We start from the raw sequence: 22,620 nt of genomic DNA, 5'->3' as shown, positions 1-22,620 counted from the left end.
GGGAGCCAGGTAGGGTTGCCAATTTTGGTTGGGCATATTCCTGGAGGTTTCCTCACATGACATAATCTTTAAGTACAGATTAATCTTAAATTCCTGGAGGGTTGACAACCCTAGAGCCAGGACTCCTGGGGTCTATTTCCCCACAGACCAGGGCTTGCTGTCTCTTCCAGCTCGTGGTCCCTGAATACTCCATCCATGGGCTCTTCTGCCTCATGTTCCTGTGTGCAGCCGAGTGGGTCACCCTGGGCCTCAACATCCCTCTGCTCTTTTACCACCTCTGGAGGTGAGTGGGTTCTGCGCCCTGGGAGCCAGCCCTCCTCGAGAGGACAGCTTGTGGGGGGAGGGAGTGCAGCCTCTGGGGGTGGAGGGTTGGGATTGAAGGACACGGGGCGGGGTGCCCAGGGCTGGGGTGGGGGGGACCAGCAGAGCCGTGGGCATGGCGGGGCTAGCAGGGGGGCCGGCAGAGCCGCGGGCGTGGCTAGGCTAGGAGGGGGGGGTCTTTCCTAAGTACTACAAGAAGCCCCTTGCACGAGCCCCTGTCTGAGCCCTGGCCTCGTTGCCCCCCCAGGTACTTCCACCGCCCGGCAGATGGGTCCGAGGTGATGTACGATGCTGTCTCCATCATGAATGCCGACATCCTCAACTACTGCCAGAAGGAGTCGTGGTGCAAACTAGCCTTCTATCTGCTGTCCTTCTTCTACTACTTGTACAGGTAGCGCCCCAGCACGGTCTCTGGGGAATCCTCACCGGGGGCTGAGGTGCAGCCTCCTCTGGGGTGGGGCATGGGGAGCTTATACAGGGATCCCTTACCCAATGCTCAGGTACAGCTGTCTCTGGGGTGGGGCGCAAGTCTGTGTGCCTGGCGCTGACTGTGCGCCTCACTCCTGACCTGCAGCTCCGTTATGCTGCAGCGTTTCAGGGTGTCTCTTTTTCTTTCTCTCCCCAGTATGGTTTATACTTTGGTGAGTTTCTAAGAGGACTGAGTGGGGGACCTCACAATTATCTCAGTGGCTGCTCCTGGACTCCTGGGCTTACCCCCAACCAGCTGTTTCTAGGAGAGCGCAAGAGATGCTGGGAACACGGGGGGCCCCTGAAACTCCAACACCCCCATGGGCGTGATGCACTGCCCCCATGGATTTGAGGCTCTGCCCCATCGCTGGACGACTCGCAGGATCAGACGTTGGGCATCCCCATATTAGGGCCGCCCCATGTTTTGAGTGACTCACTAAACCCTGCTGCCCCTCATTTCTGCAGCGCCCATGAGGAGGGAAGCATCTGCTTCCAGATGTACCCTCCCCACCTCTGAGATGGGGGCCAGGGCAGGAGCGACCTCCCCCACCCCAACTGTGACACTCCCCATTGCCACACCCCATTGTGAGCTTGTCTGTTGGGGAGCAGGGAGGGGGACGGGGCACCCTGCCCCACTGTTAAACCTATTTTAGGGTGCAGGGGAGCTGGATACTGGGCACCTCTCCCCTGTAGTGTCATTATAATGCGGGGGTAGGCGGTCAGGGCTGATGTCCCCAGGACTAGGGGTGTTATTCTGTTGGACACATTTACGTCTAATCCAGGGGGGTGTAACCCACCCAGGATCTCCCCACAACCTATGGAGCACAGCCCCTGGCCCCCCCACCCCAGGGCAGGCCCAAACCCCACACATGCCAGGGCGTGGCAGGGTATTTCTGTGTGTTTGTAGTGTTGAATTTGTTACCAGGAGTTATTGTCTGGAGTGGGGGCTGGGGGCCCAGGGGGTGCCTTAACTAGACCCCAAGGAGAAGGGGCTCAAGGCTGAACAATGACACCTCCACCCACTGCAAATGTCAGGCCCACTCCAATCCTCATTACCAAGTTGGGGGGAAGATTTTGGGGTGCACTCAAATTTGGGCCTTGAGTCCAGAAAGTGGGATGGGGGTCCCTGTGTGTGGGGGTGACCTGTTATCCTGCATGCGGGGGGGTGTCTCTGTGCAGAACACCCCATTATCTCACGTCGGGAGCTGTTCTGGGCTCGGTGCTGGGGAGGAAATCACTGGTTTTAGAAGGAGGGGATTCCCCCCTCCCCTGCACCTCCATCTGGGGTCAGACCCACACAGAAAGGGACCCTGGTGCCAGAGCTGTCTACAGGTGTTGGGGTGGGTGGGAGAAATCGCTCCCCCTTGGTCATTTCCCCCCCCTCCCCATTTCCCTCCCCTTCCCGGGACATTTGTGTATGAAAGAAACATTGGCTAAACAATCCTCAACTTTGTGGCTAAATAAAAACTTGCAAAAAAAAAAAAAAGGCCCCCCCATTGGCCTCCTGGTGTCTGTAAGTGGGACAATGGGCCCTCAGGGAGCGCTGGCTCCAGTCCGGCCACAGGGCAGGGCAGCGCTTTCCATGCTCGGGGCCACCAGCTCCAAGCCAGTCCCCTGCCACAGCGCTTCATTGCCCCGCTCCACAGCCACGGGAGAGGGGCTGAGCAGGCCCCTGACTGGCTGCCTCCCAAGGGCAGGCAGCACATTGCCGGGGCTGGGGGGGATGCTCTGGCACTGCTGCTGTGGGGGACTGTGAAGTGCTGGGCAGCCTGTCCCCACCAAGCCTGGCCTCCTGGGGACGTGTCTTTGCTCCCAGCCCACAGGGCACTGGGGAGCTGGTTTGCACTGCAACAGCGCAAGGGCCTTCAAGGGGTGCCAACATTGTGTTTAAAACTAAGGGCCTGTTTTCGTAGGCCCCCCCCCCCCCCGGCCTGCCCGATATTGTTGTTATCGGAGTTTGGAGCATGTAGCAATAAGAAGCCGTACTCACCCCCTGCACCTCCCCCACCCCCCACCATTCGCCAGGGGCATTGCTTGCTGCTTTTTGCAGCACTCAGCAACTCCAGAGCTTGTTGAGGTGAAAGTATAAGGGACGTACGTCCCGTGTAATAAGGGACTGCTGGCAGCCCTGCTTCTGCGTGGCCATTACCACAGGGACCCCCCAAAGCCTGCCAGGATGGGATGTGTGCTCTCACCCCAGGGCTAGGCACTGCTGTTGGAGTGTATGCAGCCCTTGAGCACCAGTGGGCACACACTCACGGGCTCAGCCCTTCATCCCTTCTTGCCAGACCAAACTCCTGCCCCGCCCCAACACCCCTTACAGGGTCCCCCCCCACCCCCCCCAACTAGCCTCACACAGAGCCTTCAGGACACACACTCCCCCACTGCGCACACACCCCAGCCACCTGCCTGGCCAACAGTCACTCAGCGGTGGCTTGGTCTGTTACTCCTGCCTGAGCCAAAGGGACAACCCCAGGGTTGGCTGCTGTGGGGGACAGGGGCGGTGGATCATAGTCACAGTGTAGGCAGCGAGCTCAGTCCCTATGGGGCAGCCCAGCTAGCCAGGCCCAGGGACATCCCCACTACTGGAACCTGGGCAGGGATTCCTGGGTTCTTTCCCCAGCTGGTGGGAGGGGGGCTAGAGGCTTAGCCACGGAGAGGGGGGGACCCTGTGAGGCCTGCAGGGCTCTGTCACTCCACTGGGAGAGGACTGGGGTTTGGGGGTGTGTGGGGGGGGCGCTGTTAGCCAGGATTCTTCGCTGACATGTTTCCCCTCTGTAATGAGCTCAGTAAAATTCTCTCCTGGGGCAGTTGTAGGGCTGCAAAGCTCTTTGAAGCGCTGGAGAATAATCAGCAACTGCTGTTTTCTGGGCCATTTATCAAGTCTCGGATCAAATTTGTCACTATGCTGCCAGGAGAGATTGTGAACGAGAACGAGAACCCTGCACTGGCAAAGAGCCACCTCCCCCAGGCTTTGATCTGCTGGGAAGGCGCCATCACAGCCGTGGCGCGAGGGATCCCTTTCCTGGCGCCATGCTGCAGCTGCCTCTGGCGTGGGGCATGGCGGCTGTTTATACAGGGGTTCCCTCGCCTGGCAGTGAGCAGCAGCTGCCTCTGGGGTGGCGTGCTGGGGCTGTTTATACAGATTTCCTCCCCCACCCTGCCTGGCACTGAGACATGCCCCATCAGCATTTTGGGTTTGGCCGGGGGGTGGGTGGGGGAATGCAGCGGTAGGAGCCCAGCCGCCAGGGTGGGAGCTGTTATGTAATGGCCAGTGCTCACTGTCCTCCCCACTTGCTCCAGCACATTAGCCATGAGCTGCAGCGCTGATGGATTTAATCTGTTTAGGTGAGTTGCCACCTGACCGCTCCCGAGCTGGCCCCATCTCCAGCCACAGGACCCCAGCTGCTGGCCCTGGGGCTGCCCTCAGCTCCCCCCTCCCACCCCCGCCTGCTACAATGCTCTTGAATTTGTCCTTGATTCGCTCCATTTCTCCATTAAACAAAGCAGGATAGTTAATGTGGGCGCACCTAGACTGGGCTGGGGGAGCAAGCGTGTGTTTGTGTCCTACCCTCGGGGCGCGGGGGGTGGGGGTGGTGAGCACCACAGCCAATCCAGCCCCAAGACAGGGGAAACAGACTGGTGTGGGGGTACAGGGAATGGACTACAGGGCCTTTCCCTGGGGGCAGAGGGAAGAGGTGCTGGCTTTTGGTGCACAGGCATGGGTGATGGTGCTTGTGCAAGGTGTGTCAGGGTTAGAGCTGGGAAGGCTGGCCGCCAGGCCTGTGGGGTCTGGGTCTATTGGTTAGAGTGGTGGGAGGTGGGGGCCGGGTGTCAGGACTACTAGGTTTTAGGCCTCGCTGCGGGACAGGCCATGGAACTAGTGGGATGAGCTGGGCGGCAGGACAGTGGGGTTCCAGTCTCAGCTCACTGGAGGGGGGCGTGGGGGAGAGTTCACACCTCATTCACCCCCCCACCCCCAAGATCTCTGCTTAATTGGAAGAGCCAGCAACCTCCAGATATGTCAGAAATGGGGAGAGTGGAGGGTGGGGGAGTTGGTTGGAGCTTGGGGTGGGGGGGAAAGACAGTGCTGGGGGAGGAGTAGAGCTTATCTGTCTTTCTTGCCCCCACCCATCCCTGCTGACTGAGGTGCTGGATTCACAGTGAAGGGAAGTGGTGGGGGAGGAGGCCTGGCAGGAGACCTGGGAGCCTCCCCCACAACTGCTGCGGTCAGCATTGCAGCATTAATTGCTCTTGGGGTGAGTGGTTGCAAGGTGATGATGAGCAGTTAACTAACAGACCCTGAGACAGAAGGGGAGCCCAAGGCTGGGCTATCAGGGGGCTGTGGGTCAGGACTGAGGGGCACTGGCAGAGCTGGGGTGGAAACCGATAGCTGCTCTGGCCCATATGGGGGTCCCTGGCTCATAACTGGGCATAGGTGCTGAAACGGGGGGTGCTCTTGCACCCCCCTAGCTTGAAGCGGTTTCCTTCATATCCAGCGTTTACAGTTGGGTTCAATGGCTCTCAGCGCCCCCCCTGTACACATGGGTTCTAGGGCCCCTGTAACTCAGGGCATCTGCTGAGGAAAGTTTGTGGGGATCCAATACATCTGCTTCCATTTGCTTCCCTGAGCAAAAGGCCCTGTGTGCTGGGCTCGCAAAGGGCTCGCACTGACACCTGGTGGCAAGAGGCAGAATGACAATGTCAGCAGCATTGAAGGCAGGATGAGCCAGAGCTCCCTCTCTGGTCCCCTCCCCACCCTTGCATCCCTGTGCTGCAGCAGGCCTGGGCTATAGTGGAGGCAAGGGTTAAAGTGCTTGGCAAAGGGGCTCTGATTGGCTGCTTGCCCCACCTCCTGTGGTATAAGCGGCCAATCAGAGCTGCTACAGTGCTCTTCCCCCAGGAGGTGCAGAGGAGGCAGGGGTGGGGGTAGAGTTAATAGGGGGTGAGAGGAGGGACAGTTTGATGGGGCAGGCAGCTGTGAAGGCACTTTAATAGCTGTGGAAAATTACAGATCATAGAACATCAGGGTTGGAAGGGACCTCAGGAGGTCATCTAGCCCAACCCCCTGCTCAAAGCAGGGCCAATCCCCAACTAAATCATCCCAGCCTGGGCTTTGTCAAGCCTGACCTTAAAAACTTCTAAGGAAGGAGATTTCACCACCCTCCTAGTGAAAAAGTTTTTCCTAATACCCAACCTTGAGACCATTACTCCTTGTTCTGTTATCTGCTACCACTGAGAACAGTCTAGATCCATCCTCTTTGGAACCCCCTTTCAGGTAGTTGAAAGCAGCTATCAAATCCCCCCTCATTCTTCTCTTCCGCAGACTAAACAATCCCAGTTCCCTCAGCCTCTCCTCATACGTCATGTGTTCCAGTCCCCTAATCATTTTTGTTGCCCTTCGCTGGATGTTTTCCAATTTTTCCACATCCTCCTTCTAGTGTGGGGCCCAAAACTGGACACAGTACTCCAAATGAGGCCTCACCAATGTCGAATAGAGGGGAACGATCACATCACTCGATCTGCTGGCAATGCCGCTACTTATACATCCCAAAATGCCATTGGCCTTCTTGGCAACAAGGGCACACCGTTGACTCATATCCAGCTTCTCGTCCACTGTAACCCCTAGGTCCTTTTCTGCAGAACTGCTGCTGAGCCATTCAGTCCCTAGTCTGTAGCGGTGCATGGATTCTTCTGTCCTAAGTGCAGGACTCTGCTCTTGTCCTTGTCGAACCACAACAGATTTCTTTTGGCCCAATCCTCTAATTTGTCTAGGGCCCTCTGTATCCTATCCCTACCCTCCAGCATATCTACCACTCCTCCCAGTTCAGTGTCATCTGCAAACTTGCTGAGGGTGCAATCCACACCATCCTCCAGATCATTAATGAAGCTATTGAACAAAACCAGCCCCAGGACCGACCCTTGGGGCACTCCACTAGATACCGGCTGCCAACTAGACATGGAGCCATTGATCACTACCCATTGAGTCTGACAATCTAGCCAGCCTTCTATAGGACTATAGCCACCTTATAGTCCATTCATTCAGCCCATACTTCTTTAACTCGCTGGCAAGAATATTGTGGGAGACTGTGTCAAAAGCTTTGCTAAAGTCAAGGAACAACCCGTCCACTGCTTTCCACTCATCCACAGAGCCAGTTATCTCATCATAGAAGGCAATTAGATTAGTCAGGCATGACTTGCCTTTGGTGAATCCATGCTGACTGTTTCCGATCACTTTCCTCTCCTCTAAGCGCTTCAGAATTGATTCCTTGAGGACCTGCTCCACGATTTTTCCAGGGACTGAGGTGAGGCTGACTGGCCTGTAGTTCCCTGCATCCTCCTCCTTCCCTTTTTTAAAGATGGGCACTACATTAGCCTTTTTCCAGTTGTCCGGGACCTTCCCCAGGCACCATGAGTTTTCAAAGATAATGGCTTTGAAATTCTTCCTCCCACAACTCCTTTTTCAGACTACTTTAAGCATTGCAGGGAGCAGGGCCTGCACTTGTCCCCCACATGGGTTCAAAGCCCCCTATAGCCAAACACTCAACCCTGAGCTGTAAAGATACCAAACCCTAATGAACCTCCCACCTCCATCACTCCAGGGCACAATAATGGAATGACTGACACAATAGAACTCAATTAATAAAGAAGTGTGGTATAATTAAAACCAATCAACATAGGATTATGGAAAATAGAGCCTGTCAAAATAACTTGGTATATTTTTTTGAGAGTCAAAGATGAGTGTTGATGTCAAACACTTATCCTGGGGTACCATGGCAAATGACTTACAGAAGTCTATCTTAAGAAACCAGATCAATACTAAATCACCACAGCACACATTAACTGGATTAAAAACTGGCTTACTGATCTGTCTCATGTTGTACTTGTAAACAGGAAATCATCACTGGGTGCATATGTTTCTACTAGGGGCCCACAGTGATTGGTTTTTGGCACTATCCTGTTTAGTATTTTTAGCAATGACATGGAAGAAAACAAAAAATAATTGCTGATAAAGTCTGCAGACGACACAAAGATGGGAGGACTAGTGAATAATGAAAAGGATAAGTCACTGATACAGAACGAGCTGGTAAGCTGGGTGCAAACAACCAATATGTGATTTAATATGGCAAAATGTAAAGTTATACATATAGGAACAAAGAATGTAGGTTACACTTACAGGATGGGGGACTCTATCCTGGGAGGGAGTGACTCTGAAAAGGGCTTGGGGGTCGTGGTGGATAATCAGCTGAATGTGAGCTCCCAAAGTGAATCTGTGGCCAAAAGGGCTAATGCAATCTTGGGATGTATAAATAGGGGAAGATTGAGTAGAAAGGAGGTTCTGTTACTTTCGTAGGTGGCGCTGGTGCAGCATCTGCTGGAATCCTGCATCCAGTTCATAATGCAAGAGGGATGCTGATAAATTGGAGGGCTCAGAGAAGACCTAGGAGAATGATTAAAGGCTTAGAGAACATGCCTCATAGTGAGAGACTCCAGGGGCCTGATCTATTTGGCTTAACAAAGAGAAAGCTAACGGATTACTTGGTCACACTTTAGAAGTACCTAGTGGGGAACAGCACTTGGATAACAGAGGGCTCATCAATCTAGCCGACAAAGGTCTAACACGATCTAATGGCTGGAAGTTGAAGTTAGACAAATTCAGACTGGAAATAAGGCACAAGTTTTTAACAATTTAATAATTAACTATTGAACAACTTCCTAAGGATTGTGGTGGATTCTCCGTCACTGGCAATTTTTAAATCAAGATTGGATTTGTTCTAAAATATCTGCTCTAGTTCAAACAGGAATTAATTCAGCTCAGTCCCATGGCCTGTGTCATACAGGTCAGAGTAGATGATCCCAAAGATCCCTGTTGTACTCAGTCCTGCCTCAGAGCAGCAGGCTGGTCTAGCTCTCTCTTCCAGCCCTACATATCTATGATTCTGTGATATATAATCTATGGTTCTATGAATGGGACAGAAATTGCAGAGTGGCTTCAAGTTGCGATTGAGGGGCACTGTACTAGTGCTGTGTGTAGAGGGGTCCACAAAGCCTGCAAGGGTAGAATGCTCCCCTTCTGAGCCCCCATCCTGCTTCCTGCTGCACAGCCCGCCTAGTACCATGTCTGGGCATTGGGGCCAGGGCTGCAAGGGCAAAGTGCCCCCTATTGGGCCACTGCCCCACTCCCTGCTGTAAAGCTCCCCCTAGCACCATGGCCCAGCACTGACACACAGACTGCTAGTTAGTCAGGACTCTTTATTCCCTCTCTCCCAGTGTTGGGTTTTGATGGAGTTTTCCGGGAAAACACTGATATGCTGGAAACACTGTTTTTTTAGGTTACTTTCCACCGCAGGGGACTGAAGGACCAAATACTCACCAGCAGAAGGGAGGTGGGGGGATAGGGCCCTGCACCCGAGGTGATGTGGCTGGGGAAGTCCCAGAGGGCAGGTTAGTGTTATTATCCCTCCTTCATAATGAGGGTGAAACTGAGGCATAGGCAGGAGAAGGGACGCGCCTCAGGTCACCCAGCCAATTAGGGATAGAACCCAGAAGTCCTGGCTGCCAGACCCCGCATGGGGGTCTGACGTGTCCATGCTTCAGGTTGTGTGTGGTCCCCGCCAGCTGTGCATTGCAGGTTGTGTCTCCTGGGTGCCTCTACGTCTGGGGGCGTCCCAGGAGTCCATGTGTCTGGGAAGGACTGTCCCCCAGGCGCTACGCTGCCCCATCTCAGCGGACCAGGTGGAAGGTGAGCCAGTAGACGATGAGTGGCTGGCAGGCAGCAGCCCCCAGGGTGACATAGGTCTGACCACGCCCACCGCCCCTGGGATGCCCCATCCCATCTGGCACCAGGGACGGGTGGAGCTTCATTCGCAGGGAGCGTGCCTGGGGAAAGACAACATTAGATATAGGGGGAGCCTGGCCTGGTAACCCACCTGCCCCCGTCTCTCCCTGCCACCACCTCAGCTGTGGGGAGACAGCATTAGACATGGGGGATGAACTGGTAATTATCCATGCCCACTCCTCTCCTCACACAGCCCCATGCCCAGGGCCCCACCTCTCAGGATTGTGGGGACTGCGCTGCCCCCATGGGGTGAGTTGAACATTGCAGCTACTGTGGCTGAGGGAGCCATTACCAAGTCCCATGACGCCCCATGTTCAAAGGCTACTGCTGCCGCTGCCCTGCAGCTGGGATTGGCAGATACCACCCTGTGGGGACAGGGCCCTGGAGACTAGCCCAATGGGATGGCCTCAAACGGCCCACAGGCCACATGGCCTCGCTCACTTCTGAGGCTCTTCCCCTTTCTCCACTCCCAAGCACCTCCAACCTGTGGGGTTACAGGGGCTATAGCTGCTATAGAGAAGCAACCCCCATTCCTGGGTGCCTAGTGCCAGGGATTTATGGGGGCTCTATGTGTCTATATAGGGGCTGGCCCTAGAGATTACAGAGGCTGTAGGTGTCCGTATTGGGCCCTGCACTCACCAGGAAGTACATGAGGGCACAGGATGTCCAGGCAAGGGCCACGTAGTACCCATCACTGCCAAAGAGCAGCCCCCCCAGTACAGCCAGGATCATCCTGGAGGAGACAGAAATTAGGGGAGGGCAGGGCCAGGCAGTGAGAGGGGGCTCCTCAGATCTCCCCTCCCTGCACAGATGCACCAGACTCCATACTCCAGCATCATGTCATCCAGCCTGCTCCCTCACCCTGGTGGGACTCCTCAGACTCACCCTCAGTATCATCCCACCCAGTCCCCCGTTCCCAGCTGGACACCTCAGACCCACTCTCAGCTTCGCCCCATCCAGTCATCCCAACCCTGGCAGAGCCCCCAACCCCACCCCAGCATTACCCAGTCCAGCCCCGCATTCCAGCAGAACCCCAAGGCCCACCCCACTGGTGCATCATGGGAGATATAGTCCGTGCAAGGGAAACTCGCACAGTGGAGAATGGGGGCTTGAGGCTCCCGGACTATAACTCCCATGATGCCCTAACAGCAGCTTTTCCCCCAAAATTTTTGAGCAAAACTGAAATATTATCAGAATTTAAATTTTTGCCAAAATACTGAAATTTTCCATTAAAAATTTAGATAATTAATTTTTTGTTTTCATTAAATTATTTGCATTTCAGCCTAGTTTTCTGTAACCTCTGCCCCACATTTGTAGCCTTGAACCCCGCCTCCCTGAGAGTTGCCTGGCACTGCTGCCCGCCCAGCTGGCTTGTGGCAGCAGAGCTGTCCTGTGTGCAGACTCACCCCACATATTTGTACCCACTGTAGGCGAGCAGGTCAAAGGGCGTGAGGTCGCTCTGCACTGTCACTAGGTACAGACTCAGCAGCAGGGCGAGGACCTCGATAACGACCCACACAAAGGCAGTGCTGGCGCACATGCCCAGCACCTCCGGGGAGAACCTGCCAAGGAACCATGATAGCAAATCAGCCTTAACTTCTGACTCTGGGGTGGGGTGCAGGTGCTATTTATACAGGGATCCCTTGCCTGGCATTGAGACGCAGCCACCTCTGGAGTGGGGTGCAGGGACCGTTTACCAGCACATAGCAAAGCTACACCCAAGTTTGAGAGAGGAAATGGGGGAGAATCCTGCAGCTGGCAGAAACTGTAGCAGGGATTTAGAGACAGGTAGAGTCACCCAATCTGGAACCTGGCTAGGAGGACACCTGGGTTCACACCTCAGCTTTTGAGGAAAACCCCAGGTGGATCCTCCACACCTGGGAATCACTGGAACAAAGGACCCACTGTGCTAGGGCACTGGGGTCAGCGCTGCCTGCAAGGGGAGAGCGCCTCTGACAAAGTCTGTGGGACAAAGGTGGGCTGAGAGTTTTGGTGGCTCCAGGGAAGCAGGACCCACCTTTGCTGCAGGCCCAGGGCTATGCCGGCCAACAGGATGTAGGTGATAAAGGCCATGGCTGAAATAGAGACACAGATGAAGCATGAGCTAGAGCTTCCACTAAGGGGAAAACACAACCCATAGACAGGACAGGGAATGTGAGGGGAGGGGATCAGCCTCCCAGGGGACAGTGCTAGCTATGTCTGTCTGCCTAACTGACCGGGCAGTCTGTCCACTGACCCCCCACCCCCATTCACGCGCCCCACCATCCATTCATTCCCATACACACCCTCTCTCTCTGTCTGACACCTCCCAACTGCTCTCTCTCTCACACTAGATACAGACAGAAACGGGGGGTCCCTTAGACCCTAGCTACCAGTCCTAGGAGAAGGGTCATCAGGCCCTGGCCTCTGGGGCTGTGGGTGAGTGGCCTGAGAAGGGTCATCAGGCCCTGGCCTCTGGGGCTGTGGGTGAGTGGCCTGAGAGTGGAGGGCATCAGACCTGACTAACCTGGGCTAGGAGGAGAGGCCCCTTCCCCATCACTATTTGCTTGATCATACTCACTGGGGATGTACAGGTCGGGTGCGTTGATGTCCTGCCGGGGTGTCAGGGGTGTGTCCCTGCTGTACCGAACCTCCCAGTTCTAAAGAGAAGGGAGAGTGATTAGATACTGCCTCTAAGCCTTGCAGATCCTTATCCATTAAGCAGGGGAAACTCAGGCACAGACATCATCATGCAATTGAACCAATGGCAGAACCCGGACTAGAATCCAAGAGTCCTGGTTTCCCAGGCAAACCCCCCATCATCCCCCCAGTATCCCACTGAACCACAATCTCCTCCCAGAACTGCAAATAGAACCCATGAGTCCTGGCTCTCAGCCCATGCTCCTCTATCCCACTTGATCCTATTCCCCTCCCAGAGCTGGGGAGAGAACCCAGGAGTCATGACTTTCAATCCCACAGCTTCTGCATCAGGATGTGCGGCAAGGGCGTCCCGTACCTGGTGTGCATATGGGAAGAGCAGCAGCGCCAGCTTCTTGGTCACGTAGGCAGTGTCCACGGCGAAAAAATATTTGAGCCTGTTCACAGACATGAACCTGTGGATCTGTGCAGGGAGAGAGACAGGTTATGGAACCAGAAAGGGGACTTGGGACTTACTATGCCAGGAAGAGCAGGGGGTCGTGCTATGGGGCATAATGGAGGACTAATCACACCAGGCTGCACAAGGAGATTACTGCACTGGGCAAAATGGGATGTGTGTGACAGGGGCTTACTGCGCTTGGGGCATCCTGGCAGGACAAAGCCCATCACTGGTCAACTAGTGACACCTCCCCATTCTCCTGTGCGGGCCAGATCCAATTTATAGACAAGAAACTGAGGCAAAGAGACAGGAAGGGAACCCTGGAGTCCTGGCTCCCAGCCCATCCTGGCTCTAATCCACTAGATCCCACTCCCCTACCACCGCCAGGTATATAACCCAGGAATCCTGGCCCCCGAGGTCCACTCGCCTCCCAGAGCTGAGAAAGGAACCCAGGAGTCCTGACTTCCAGACCCCTCACTTTAACAAGCAGACCGTGCTCCCTTTTGGGAAAGGACCATGGAGACTCAGTTCCCTCTGCCCAGCAGAGGGGGTACTGCCACAGTAGGAGAGGACTCTCCCGACCATGGGGGGCAGGGTATGCAGACTCCAGAGGCTGCAGAGCATTCAGCACCCCCAATCTGCCCAGCCCCCTCCATTCTAGCCCTGTGCAATGCAGGGGTCTGGGTCTTGTCCCTCCTGTACCTCCTTGTGGACAATGTCCTTGCTCTGGCTGGCGATGGAGGAGCCATACGCCACGGCCACGTTAGCCATTGGGTCAGCCAGTAGGGTGTTGAAGCCCATGTCGATTCCTGAGGTGGGAGTGCCTTGTGCATGTGGGAAACCAGCACTGGTGTCATCGAAGAGCTGGTGGGGGTCCGGGGCAGGAGGGACCATGGGGCCCCTGACTCGGTGCTTGGAGCCTGCAATACATATGAAATCAACGTTGATCAAATGTGCAGACAACATGCGGATTGATAAACAATGACTGGGCCAGGGCTGTCATACAAAGCAAGCTGAATCGATTGGGGAGCAGGGCCCATTCAGACACACTATATTTTAATCAGCCAAAATTGGCAACCCATCTAAGAACAAGGGGGTCAGGTCGTGCCGATCGAGCTGGGACTGTCTCCTGGAGAGCAGTGACTCTGGACAGGATCCAGGGGTCAAAGTGGACAAGCAACTGACTATGAGCTCCCAGTGCCATGTTGTGGCAATGAGGACCAAGGCGACCCTTGGAGTCACCCAATCTGTAACCAGAGTAGGTGTAGGTAGGAGCACACAGCACTGGGTAGACCCTTACTGGAACAGGGCATCTGGTTCTGGGGCCACAGCTTGGAAACCGGAAGAGCGTGCAGAAAGGAGCCGTCAAAGCGACTTGGGGGCTGAAGAATAAAGTCTCTCACTCCAAGACTTTAAGAGCTAGAGCTGCTCAGCTTCTCAAAGAGAAGATCAAGACTTACTCCTGGTGTCTAACTGCCTTGCTGGGGAGCGGCGAATGGGACGCAGCTGGGAAATAGGGACACGCTGGTCTTTTCTTCCTGACTTGGGGTGGGGGTGGGGGGCCACTCTACGGTGTAACTAACTCACGCCACATCACAGCAGGCCTGGCCGTGGCATCGCCCCTCCCCACACAGGGCCTGGGGTCCCCCCCCCCAGCTCCTGCAGGGCCCTGGACGGTGTCAGGAGGGCTGAGCCCCATTACACCGGGCGCTGCCCCCAAACCACCCTGAGGCCCCCAGCCCCGGAGAGACCCCCCGAGTGCCCGCTGGGGTCCAGCCCCCACAGCTGCCCACGCGCGGGGCCAGGGGAGCCCGGAGCGGCGGGAACCCGACGCCGCGAGCCCGGGGGCGGCTGGAGGCCGCGGCGGAGACACCAGCCTGGCAGGGGCTAGCGCTGGCCCGGGGCCTCCCGAGGGAGGCAGCAGCGGGGACCGGGAGGGGGGGCGAACGGCCCAGCCCTCAGGAGAGGGCGCGCCCCGAGCCCCGCACTCACCTTGCCCCCCGTAGCCCTGGTGATAGGCCATGGCGGGCTCAGCGCGCGGCCAGCCTCCGCGGGGCTTTGTGGGTATGAATAACAATGAGCTGCGGGCCCCCCCCACGGGCGCTTTCACGGGCCCTTCGTTCGCTGCGGGCGCCTCGTACCGGACCCTGAGACCCGGCAGCGGCCACGTCCCCGGCCACACGCTCCCCACTTCCCATTGGTCGCCGGCGCACGTGGATTGGACAAACGGTCACACTGATTGGCTCAGGAGATATCAATCCACACCCAGTTGTTCCAATGAGAAGTCAGAGGGCAGGCTGTGTGGCAGCAGGGAGTGGCGCATGCGTGTTTACTGCGGATGAAGCTCTATGTACCAGGAGTGTGGGGGCGGGGGCCAGCAGTTGCGAAAGGGCAAGCAGAGCGGGCGAGGGAGTAACTCAGCCAGGGTTCTGCATACTAGATCCATGCTCTGTACAGAGGTTAGTGGCTACTGCCAACCAGTGCCCCCGCACTGCACATACAGTCACAGATGTCAAGGCCAGAAGGGACCATTGTGGTCATCTAGTCTGTCCTCCTGCATGTGACAGGCCACAGGACTGTCCTGAATTAATTCCTGTTTGAACTAGAGCAGCTACTTGAGGGGGGGGGGAACACTGATTCTTGATTTAAAAGTTGTCTGATGAAGAATCCACCATGAGCCTTGGGAAGTTGCTCCAATGATTAATTACTCTCACTGGTAAAAAAAATTATGCCTTCTTTCCAGTCTGGCTCTGTGTTGGTTCAGTTTCCAGCCATTGGATGTTAGATCTCTGTCTGCTGGATTTAAAAGCTCGTTGTTAAATTTCCATTCCCCATGTAGGTACATATAGACTGTGATCAAACCACCTCTTAACCTGCTCTTTGTTAAGGTAAGCAGGTTCAGCTTCTGGAGTCTCTCATCTAAGGCACATTTTCAATTCTTTAATCATTCTTGTGGCTCTTCCCTGACTCCTCTCCAATTTATGAACCTAATTCTTCTTGAATTGTGGACACCACAACCGGACACAGGATTCCAGCAGTGGTCGCACCCCAGGCCCTGACACAGAGGTAATGGAGCCTCTCTTCTCCTACCTGAGATTCCCTTGTTTGTGCATCAAAGGATTTCATCACACTGGGAGCTTATGCTCAGCTGCTTATCCACTATGACCACCAAGGCTTTTTCCAGGGTTACCAATGGGGTTTTTGCTGGCCACAGATGTGGGGGATGGGGAGAGTTCATATCTGAATAACAATTTAGCACATTTTTAAAAACAGAGCCTGCAGGAATTAGTCAAATCCCATGGATCACTGGGAGACTAAGCCCATTTGCACCATCTGCACCCATCTGTACCCCAAAGCACATCCCCACTTTGGGCCACTGACTCCCACCCTCTCACGACCCAATTGGCTGGCCCCAATTGCAGGTGAAGTTATTCGCTACTGGTAGTAGACTCTCAGTGTGTGAAAGTCATCCCCACACTGGTGACTTCAGTGGAGCCTGGTCAATTTCCACCTGCTGAGAGCCTGCCCCAGAGGGGTCTATGTAAAGTGCCAGTTCCTGGAGTCCCAAGATTACAGGGTTTTGAGTAAAGTGACTTGCTTAACTCACCGTCCCTTTTGGACAAGCTGAACCTTTGCCTAATAGCAGGCATGACTCCACAATGCCTGGCTGGAGAGCCCTGACCACAGCACGGGCTGGGGGCTGTATCCAGGATTGCAGGGACTCATCAGTGCTTGTGAAAATCAGCTGAGCAGGAGCTCCCAGTGCCATGCTGTTGGTATGAGGGTGAATGTGATCCTGGCATGTCTGAGGGACATGGAGCAGGAGCTGGGAGGTGAATCCCCTCTACAGCACACAGCACTGGTGAGACCGAGACTGGATCTTACACCCACATCCAGTTACGACTCTTCCAAAGGCTGATGACAAATCAAGGGGAGCCTCAGAGAAGAACCACAAGAAGGATCCGAGGCCTGGAGGACCTGCATTGCAAGGAGAGTCTGGTGGAGCTGCATTTAGTTTATCCCAGAGAAGGTACCAAAGGGGCTCAATCCTGGCCTTTCAGCACCTCCACAGGGAGATTTCTTGGAGCTGGGGGCTCATTAATATCACAGACAAAAGCTGAGCAAGAGCCAAGGGCTGGGAGCCAGTGCCTGACACATTTAGCCTGGAACTGAGGGACACATGTTCAACAGGGAGAGGGGACTCACCCTTGGAACAACTGCCCCAGGGATGGGGAAGGGGGTTCTCCATCAAGTGAGGTCTTTCAATCCAAACTGGATGTCTCTCTAAAAGCTCAACTCCAGCTTAGCCAGCAGCTCTGGGTGGGGTGCAGGGATCCATGTGGGGAAGTACCCAGCCTGAGTGATTCAGGAGTCAGGATGGAGGATGAGAACAGGCCCTTCTGGCCTTTGAATCTCCCATCCATAAATCCTGTGGCAGGGAGTCCTGCAGCTCACCCACTGACTCTCATGCCAATCTCCAGGGAATCTAGTTCTTTGCACACTGCACAAGGAAGTCTTGCATGCTGCACATGTTCTCTGAGATAGGGGCTCCCTTGCCTGGGCACTGCCCCCTTGTCCTGGCACCATGGGAGCTGCAGGGAGAGATGGAGAGGAGGCCTGGGGGGAGGGCAGTGGAGCCAGTCTCACTTCTCTTACCTGAGCAAAGGAGTCCATGGGCAGTCAGGACCAGCCATTCTGCCAGGGGCATTAAGGGGAACTGAATTCCTATCCATCTTAGGGACCATCTCCAAAATGCAGCAACATGGGGGTTGGGGGGGGAGGGGAAAGGAAGGAGGCATAGTCGGACTTTGGTAATGCAGAGCTGAGACACCTTGCACCCCGAAGGGTATTGGAGAGCAAGGGGAGTGGGGATTGTAGGCACAGAGGGGGGGCAGGAGGCACTGGGGATGGTGTCGGGGGGTGCAGGTTGGTAGGAGCAGGAGGCACAGATTGGGGGGTTGCAGGATGGCACCTGGGCTGGGGGAAGAGGGTCAATTAGGAGCATGATATGTGGGTCGCACTGAGGGGGTGAGGTATGGGGGTTCCGGGGGCACATGCAGGTAGCATAGGGGGTGAAGTGCAGGGACAGGAGGTGTGGGTTGCACTGGGGGGTGAGGAGTGGGGGTTCAGGGGACACATGCATGTAGGATGTGCAGGTAGCACTGGGGTGCAGGGCATAGGGGGTGCAGGGACAGGGTGGCACTGGGGTTGCAGGGCCCCCGGGCTGAGTCATAGCAGGGGATGAAGGTGGTGCAGAGGGAGAGAGGGGATCACAGGAGTGGGGAATGTCAAGAGGCATAAGGGGCGCAGGGCACACGTGAGTGAGAGCAGGGTGTGCTTGTGTGTGTGTGTGTGTGTGTATGGCGGGCAGGGGGGCACACTGGCTCTGGAGCACAGGGCTGCAGTGTAGGGTGGGTGGCACGAGGGGGTGGGGCAGAGGGGTGCAGGGAGGGGAGGGGTGGGGGCACAGGAGACCCCTGGGGTGCAGGGGACATCAGGGCCCTGGGTTGGGTGGCAGGGGAGGTGGGCACCTGGGTGCACTGGAGGCGGCGGAGGGTGGATGTGGGGGGGCTCTGCCTGGGCGCACGGGAGTAGGGCTGCGGAACCGGGGGCGATGGTGTAGCCGGGGCGCAGTGCTGGGCAGGGGAAGCTGGGCACCGGGGCAGGAGGGAGGCGGCCCCGGCGCCGCGGGCAGGGCCCCGCCGGGGGAGGCGGAGCAGGCGCACGGAGCAATCGGAGCGGGGCGCAGAAGATGCACCAGGCGGGGAGGCGGCTCCGCTCTCGGGCCGGGGCGCGCTGGGTCTGACCCCGCCATGGTGCCCGCGATCCCGGCTGCCGCAGCCCCCAGCAACAGCCATGCTCGGCGAGGGGGCGCTGCCCGGCCCGCCCGCCGCGGGGGACCCGCACCGGGAGGAGGTGAGCGCTGGGCCCGATCCTGGACCCCCCACGCGCAAGGGGTGGGGTGCTCTCCCCTCAGGGGCTAGTTGCGGGGGGGGAAGCGCTGCTGGGAACTCCCCCCCCACCCAGGACAGGCAGGCAGGGCGTGGGGGGGTGTTTGAGTGTGAGTGGGGGGGTAGGCAGCGTTGGGGGGGGTGGGAGGTGGGGGCAGGGGGTAGGCGGGGCTGGGGTACGGGGAGACAGGCGGGGTTGGGGTGTATGGGGCTGTGGACGTGGGGGTCACGGCGATTCCCCCGCTCCGTTCCCCCGGCATTTCGGTAACTCGTTACCATGTGGAGGGACGATGCACCGGAATCACCGGGGCTGGATCGGGCCTGGGGGACCCCGTTGGCCCGGGGTGTGGGGGTTGCTGTCGGGCCCGTCGCGGGGAGGCGGGTCGGGTGCCGGGCTCTGCATTGCAGCAGAGCGGCTGGGGCTGGTGGCGGCGTCTCTTGCTGGGGCTGGGTGTGGGGGGAGGGGGAGGGACCGTGAGGGGCTCGATCGGGACAAAGGCAGAGATGGGGGGAGGGCTTGCTGGGGCTGGCATCCCCCCGGGCCAAGCGTGAGGTGGGGAGCCCTTGTTTTCTCCGCCCCCGCCAGTCCTGCAGGGAACACCGGGTGTGTGTGTGTGTGTGTGGGGGGGGGGGGGTAATCGCAGAGGCAGGAGGAGACGTGCGGGGCAGTTTCGATCCCTGCGTCTCCCCCCATCACATCCCTGGGCCCACCCCTCCATTCCCAGCTCTGGGAGGTTGGGGTCCAGTGGCAGGGAATGGGGGCTGGGGTGTTGGCAACCCCGACTCCTGGGTTCAGTTCTCAATTCCAGGAGAGGCCTGGGGTCTAAAGCAGGGGGCGGTGGGAACCAGGACTCCTGGGTTCTGTCCTTGGGCCTGGGAGGCAAGTGGGGGCCAGGCAGTTAGAGGTGAGCAGAGGTCCAGGACTCCTGGGCTCTAGGCCCAGTTCAGGGTGGGATCTAATGGGCCAAAGCAGTGGGGGTGGAAGCCAGGACCCAGGGGTTCTATACCCAGCTCTGGGAGCGGGAGGGACATAGGGGGTAAAGTCGGGTGGTTAATTTAGCCCTGAGCCTGCCCATCCCCCAGTGAGCTCATTGGTGCTGATGCATCTGCATCCCTCGCCCTGCCCTGCCCCCGGGAGTCCATTTGTAGTTGGCGTTGTGCCTGGTGCCCACGAGATGCTGCTGAGGTGGAAGGCGGGTGGGGGTGGATTAGATGCTCGCTGTGGGCACAGCTGGGCCTTGTGCCAGAGGGGCCATCCCCTTTCCAGCCAGGAGCCTGCTCACGGGCATTCTGACTGGCTAGTGCTGACTGGCCTGGGCCAGCCCTTTCGATAGTTGGAGAGCGGGGTAGGGGACAGGTGGCCTTTCCTCTCCAGGGGGCAGCAGCTCTGGGCGGCTCGGGGGGGGGGGGGACGGGCGGGCGGGCGTGGGGGGAAAGGAAATGGGACCTTCCCCTGTTGTGGGGCATGGACGCTGATCCAGCCTCAGGGCGAGGGAACAGGGAAAGGGACCCAGGGCCTTTCCCCACTAACTGTGTTTCTCTCTCCCTGGAGCAGCAGCGCCCCCTCAAGCAGTCCCTGAGCAGCTCCCTGTGCCGGGAGTCACACTGGCGGTGCCTCCTGCTCACCTTGCTGATGTATGGTTGTTTTGGTGCCGTGGCCTGGTGCCACCTGTCCAGCGTCACCCGCCTGGCCTTTGATGGAGCAGCCCGGGGAACCTCCACCGTCTATCACGCCAGCCCCTGCTCCGATGGCTATCTCTACATCCCGCTGGCCTTCCTGGCCATGCTCTATCTGCTTTACCTGGTAGAATGCTGGCACTGCTTTGCCCAGGCCCGGCGCCAGCCCCGGGCCAGCACGGCCAGCGTGCACCAGCTGGTGCAGCGCATGCAGCAGGCAGCGCCTTGCGTGTGGTGGAAGGCGGCGAGCTACCACTACGTCCGCCGGACGTGCCAGGTGACCCGCTATCGCAATGGCGATGCCTACACCACCACCCAGGTGTACCACGAGCGGGTCAACACCCACGTGGCTGAGAGCCACTTTGACTACGCGGCCCACGGCGTGCGCGACGTCTCCAAGGAGTTGCTGGGCCTGGCTGAGCATCCGGCCACGCGCCTGCGCTTCACCAAGTGCTTCAGCTTCGCCAGCGCTCGGGCCGAGGCTGCCTACCTGGCACAGCGGGCACGCTTCTTCGGACAGAACGAGGGGCTGGACGACTACCTGGAGGCACGAGAGGGCATGCGGCTGCAGGATGTCAACTTCCAGGAGCAGCTGATGGTCTTCCCTGAGCCAGGGCGCCCTCCCTGGTTCGCCCGGCGCTGGGCCTTCTGGGCAGCCTCGCTGGCGCTTCTGTCCTGGCCGCTGCGGGTGCTGGCCGGGTACCGCACGGCCAACGTGCACTACCATGTGGAGAAGCTCTTCGGTACCGAGGACGGGCCCGGCTCCCTGGAGCCCCCTGGCTACGGCCGCCCCATCCCACGCGTGGCCACGGTGGACATGACGGAGCTGGAGTGGCACATCTGCTCCAACCGCCAGCTGGTGCCCAGCTACTCAGAGGCGGTGCTGATGGATGCGGTCATGGCAGGCGGGGCTTACCTACGGGGCTGGCAGCGCTGCCGTCGCACGCTGAGCAGCAACTCGCTCCCCTCTTGTGGCACCCGGGCCCTCTACGCCCGCCTGCCCTTCAGCCGCAGCCGCTTCTCGCTGGGCCGCGGCATCTTCCGCAGCCTGAGCGGGGGCGGGGCAGAGAGGCAGCCCCTGGGGAATCCACCCTGCTACCACGACGCCCTCTACTTTCCCGTGATCATCATGCGCAGTGGGGAGACGTGCCCCCCACAGGGCACCCCGGGCACAGCGGCTGGGACGCCTCTATGAACTCAGTGCACAGCCAGGAGCGTGGATGGGTGCCTGGAGACAGGAGGAGAGCAATGCAGCTACCCCTGGGGAACAACTGAACCCCCTCCCCTGCCCCGGGGACCCCAGTGCTCGTGGCACACAGGCCCTGGCTGAGGTAGAAGTAGGGGAGCTACTTCGCAGCAAAACCAGTGTGTGCATTCAGCTCTCCAGGTGTAGATCCAGTCACCCACTGAGGGCTATGGGGTCAGGGCTGGATTCTGATCTCAGCTCCTGTGCGTGGAATTGGATTCCAGAGGTTAGACTGAATCCAGGGCTGGGACAGGGACATTGACAGGCCTGTGCAAAGGGGGAGCCTAGGGCAGGGGGCAGCCTTCCCCAGATGTGCCAGATATGCAGGAGGGGATGAAGCTTCCTTTGGAGGTGACTGGGGCTGCCCTAAATCCCTGATAGTTGGAGGACTTTGATACTGTGGGTTCGGTGCCTCACCCCTCCCTCCCCGAGGCTGTGACCCCCATGGCAGAGTGAGGCTGGGGGATAGTTTAATTTCCTCTCAAACCTCCCCTGCAGGGTATCTATTCTGCCCTGGCACCCCTCTCTCCCTGAGGCTGTGCCAAGGGGCTGGTGGTTAAATGGTGCATGCCCAGGGAGGCCTGGCTGGAGTGAGCGTGACAGTGAATAAAGGGACACAAACCCACAGCAGAGTCTGGGTATGTGGCTGTGCGGGGGGGGATGAGCCAGGCTGTGTGCGCGTGTGCAAGGGGGTGGGGAGTCCCCTGCTGGAGGAGCTAAGCCCAGACTAGGGTACGGCTCTGGTCCTGGCCTGAACTGTGCTGTGCCCGCATGCAGGTAGCCCCCTGCTGCGTCTCAGCACCAGGTGAGGGAGTCCTGTGTGAACAGCCCCCATGCCCCACCCAGAGGCAACTGGCACTCAGCACTGCCCAGGACCTGCAGAGACTCTATTGCAGACCCTCCTGGGGCAGGGCCCTTTAAGAGTGAGTGGCCGCTCCAAGGCCCGGGGGTAGCACGAGCCACTCTGGCAGGAGCAGATGGGCTCAATTGCTCAAGTGCCTTGCCTATGGGTGCTGGAGCCATGAGCTGATCTGCTCTGGGG

The 22,620-nt window shown here is 57.8% G+C and overlaps 2 protein-coding genes across 3 annotated transcripts in view; one reads left to right on the top strand and one right to left on the bottom strand.

The window, feature by feature from the left end:
• The window catches only part of TMEM151A (transmembrane protein 151A), a 39,512-nt gene extending 17,307 nt beyond the window's left edge, over positions 1-22,205 (top strand). Inside the window, exons 4-7 of one of the 2 annotated variants that reach the window (XM_084634017.1) lie at positions 171-283; positions 569-712; positions 947-962; positions 20,211-22,205. In XM_084634017.1, coding sequence (XP_084490143.1) covers positions 171-283; positions 569-712; positions 947-962; positions 20,211-21,527 — 1,590 coding nt within the window. In that variant the 3' untranslated portion in view covers positions 21,528-22,205. Of the gene's footprint in view, positions 1-170; positions 284-568; positions 713-946; positions 963-18,413; positions 18,621-20,210 lie in introns of those variants that run through there. The other variant, XM_084634016.1, reaches the window with a different exon arrangement.
• Positions 7,878-14,893, bottom strand: YIF1A (Yip1 interacting factor homolog A, membrane trafficking protein). The gene is made up of 8 exons (XM_084632872.1): positions 14,697-14,893; positions 13,407-13,624; positions 12,624-12,728; positions 12,189-12,267; positions 11,646-11,703; positions 11,035-11,190; positions 10,268-10,361; positions 7,878-9,669 (listed from the first exon to the last, which is right to left on the bottom strand). Exons 1-8 carry the CDS (start codon positions 14,725-14,727, stop codon positions 9,514-9,516), a joined length of 897 nt encoding a protein of 298 aa, XP_084488998.1. The 5' UTR covers positions 14,728-14,893; the 3' UTR covers positions 7,878-9,513.
• Positions 22,206-22,620: the final 415 nt, after the last annotated feature.

This window comes from Lepidochelys olivacea (assembly GCF_965140295.1).
Source record: "Lepidochelys olivacea isolate rLepOli2 genome assembly, chromosome: 7".
In the NCBI taxonomy this organism is placed as follows: Eukaryota; Metazoa; Chordata; order Testudines; family Cheloniidae; genus Lepidochelys; species Lepidochelys olivacea.
This window is presented reverse-complemented; position numbering and strand designations above follow the sequence as displayed.

Coding starts and splice junctions, on each gene's coding strand:
- YIF1A (XM_084632872.1), bottom strand. CDS start 14,727: ATGGCCTATCACCAGGGCTACGGGGGGCAAG. Junction 13,625..14,696: donor CCAGGGCTACGGGGGGCAAG/GTGAGTGCGGGG, acceptor TATGTATTGCAG/GCTCCAAGCACCGAGTCAGG. Junction 11,704..12,188: donor ACCCGACCTGTACATCCCCA/GTGAGTATGATC, acceptor TCTCTATTTCAG/CCATGGCCTTTATCACCTAC.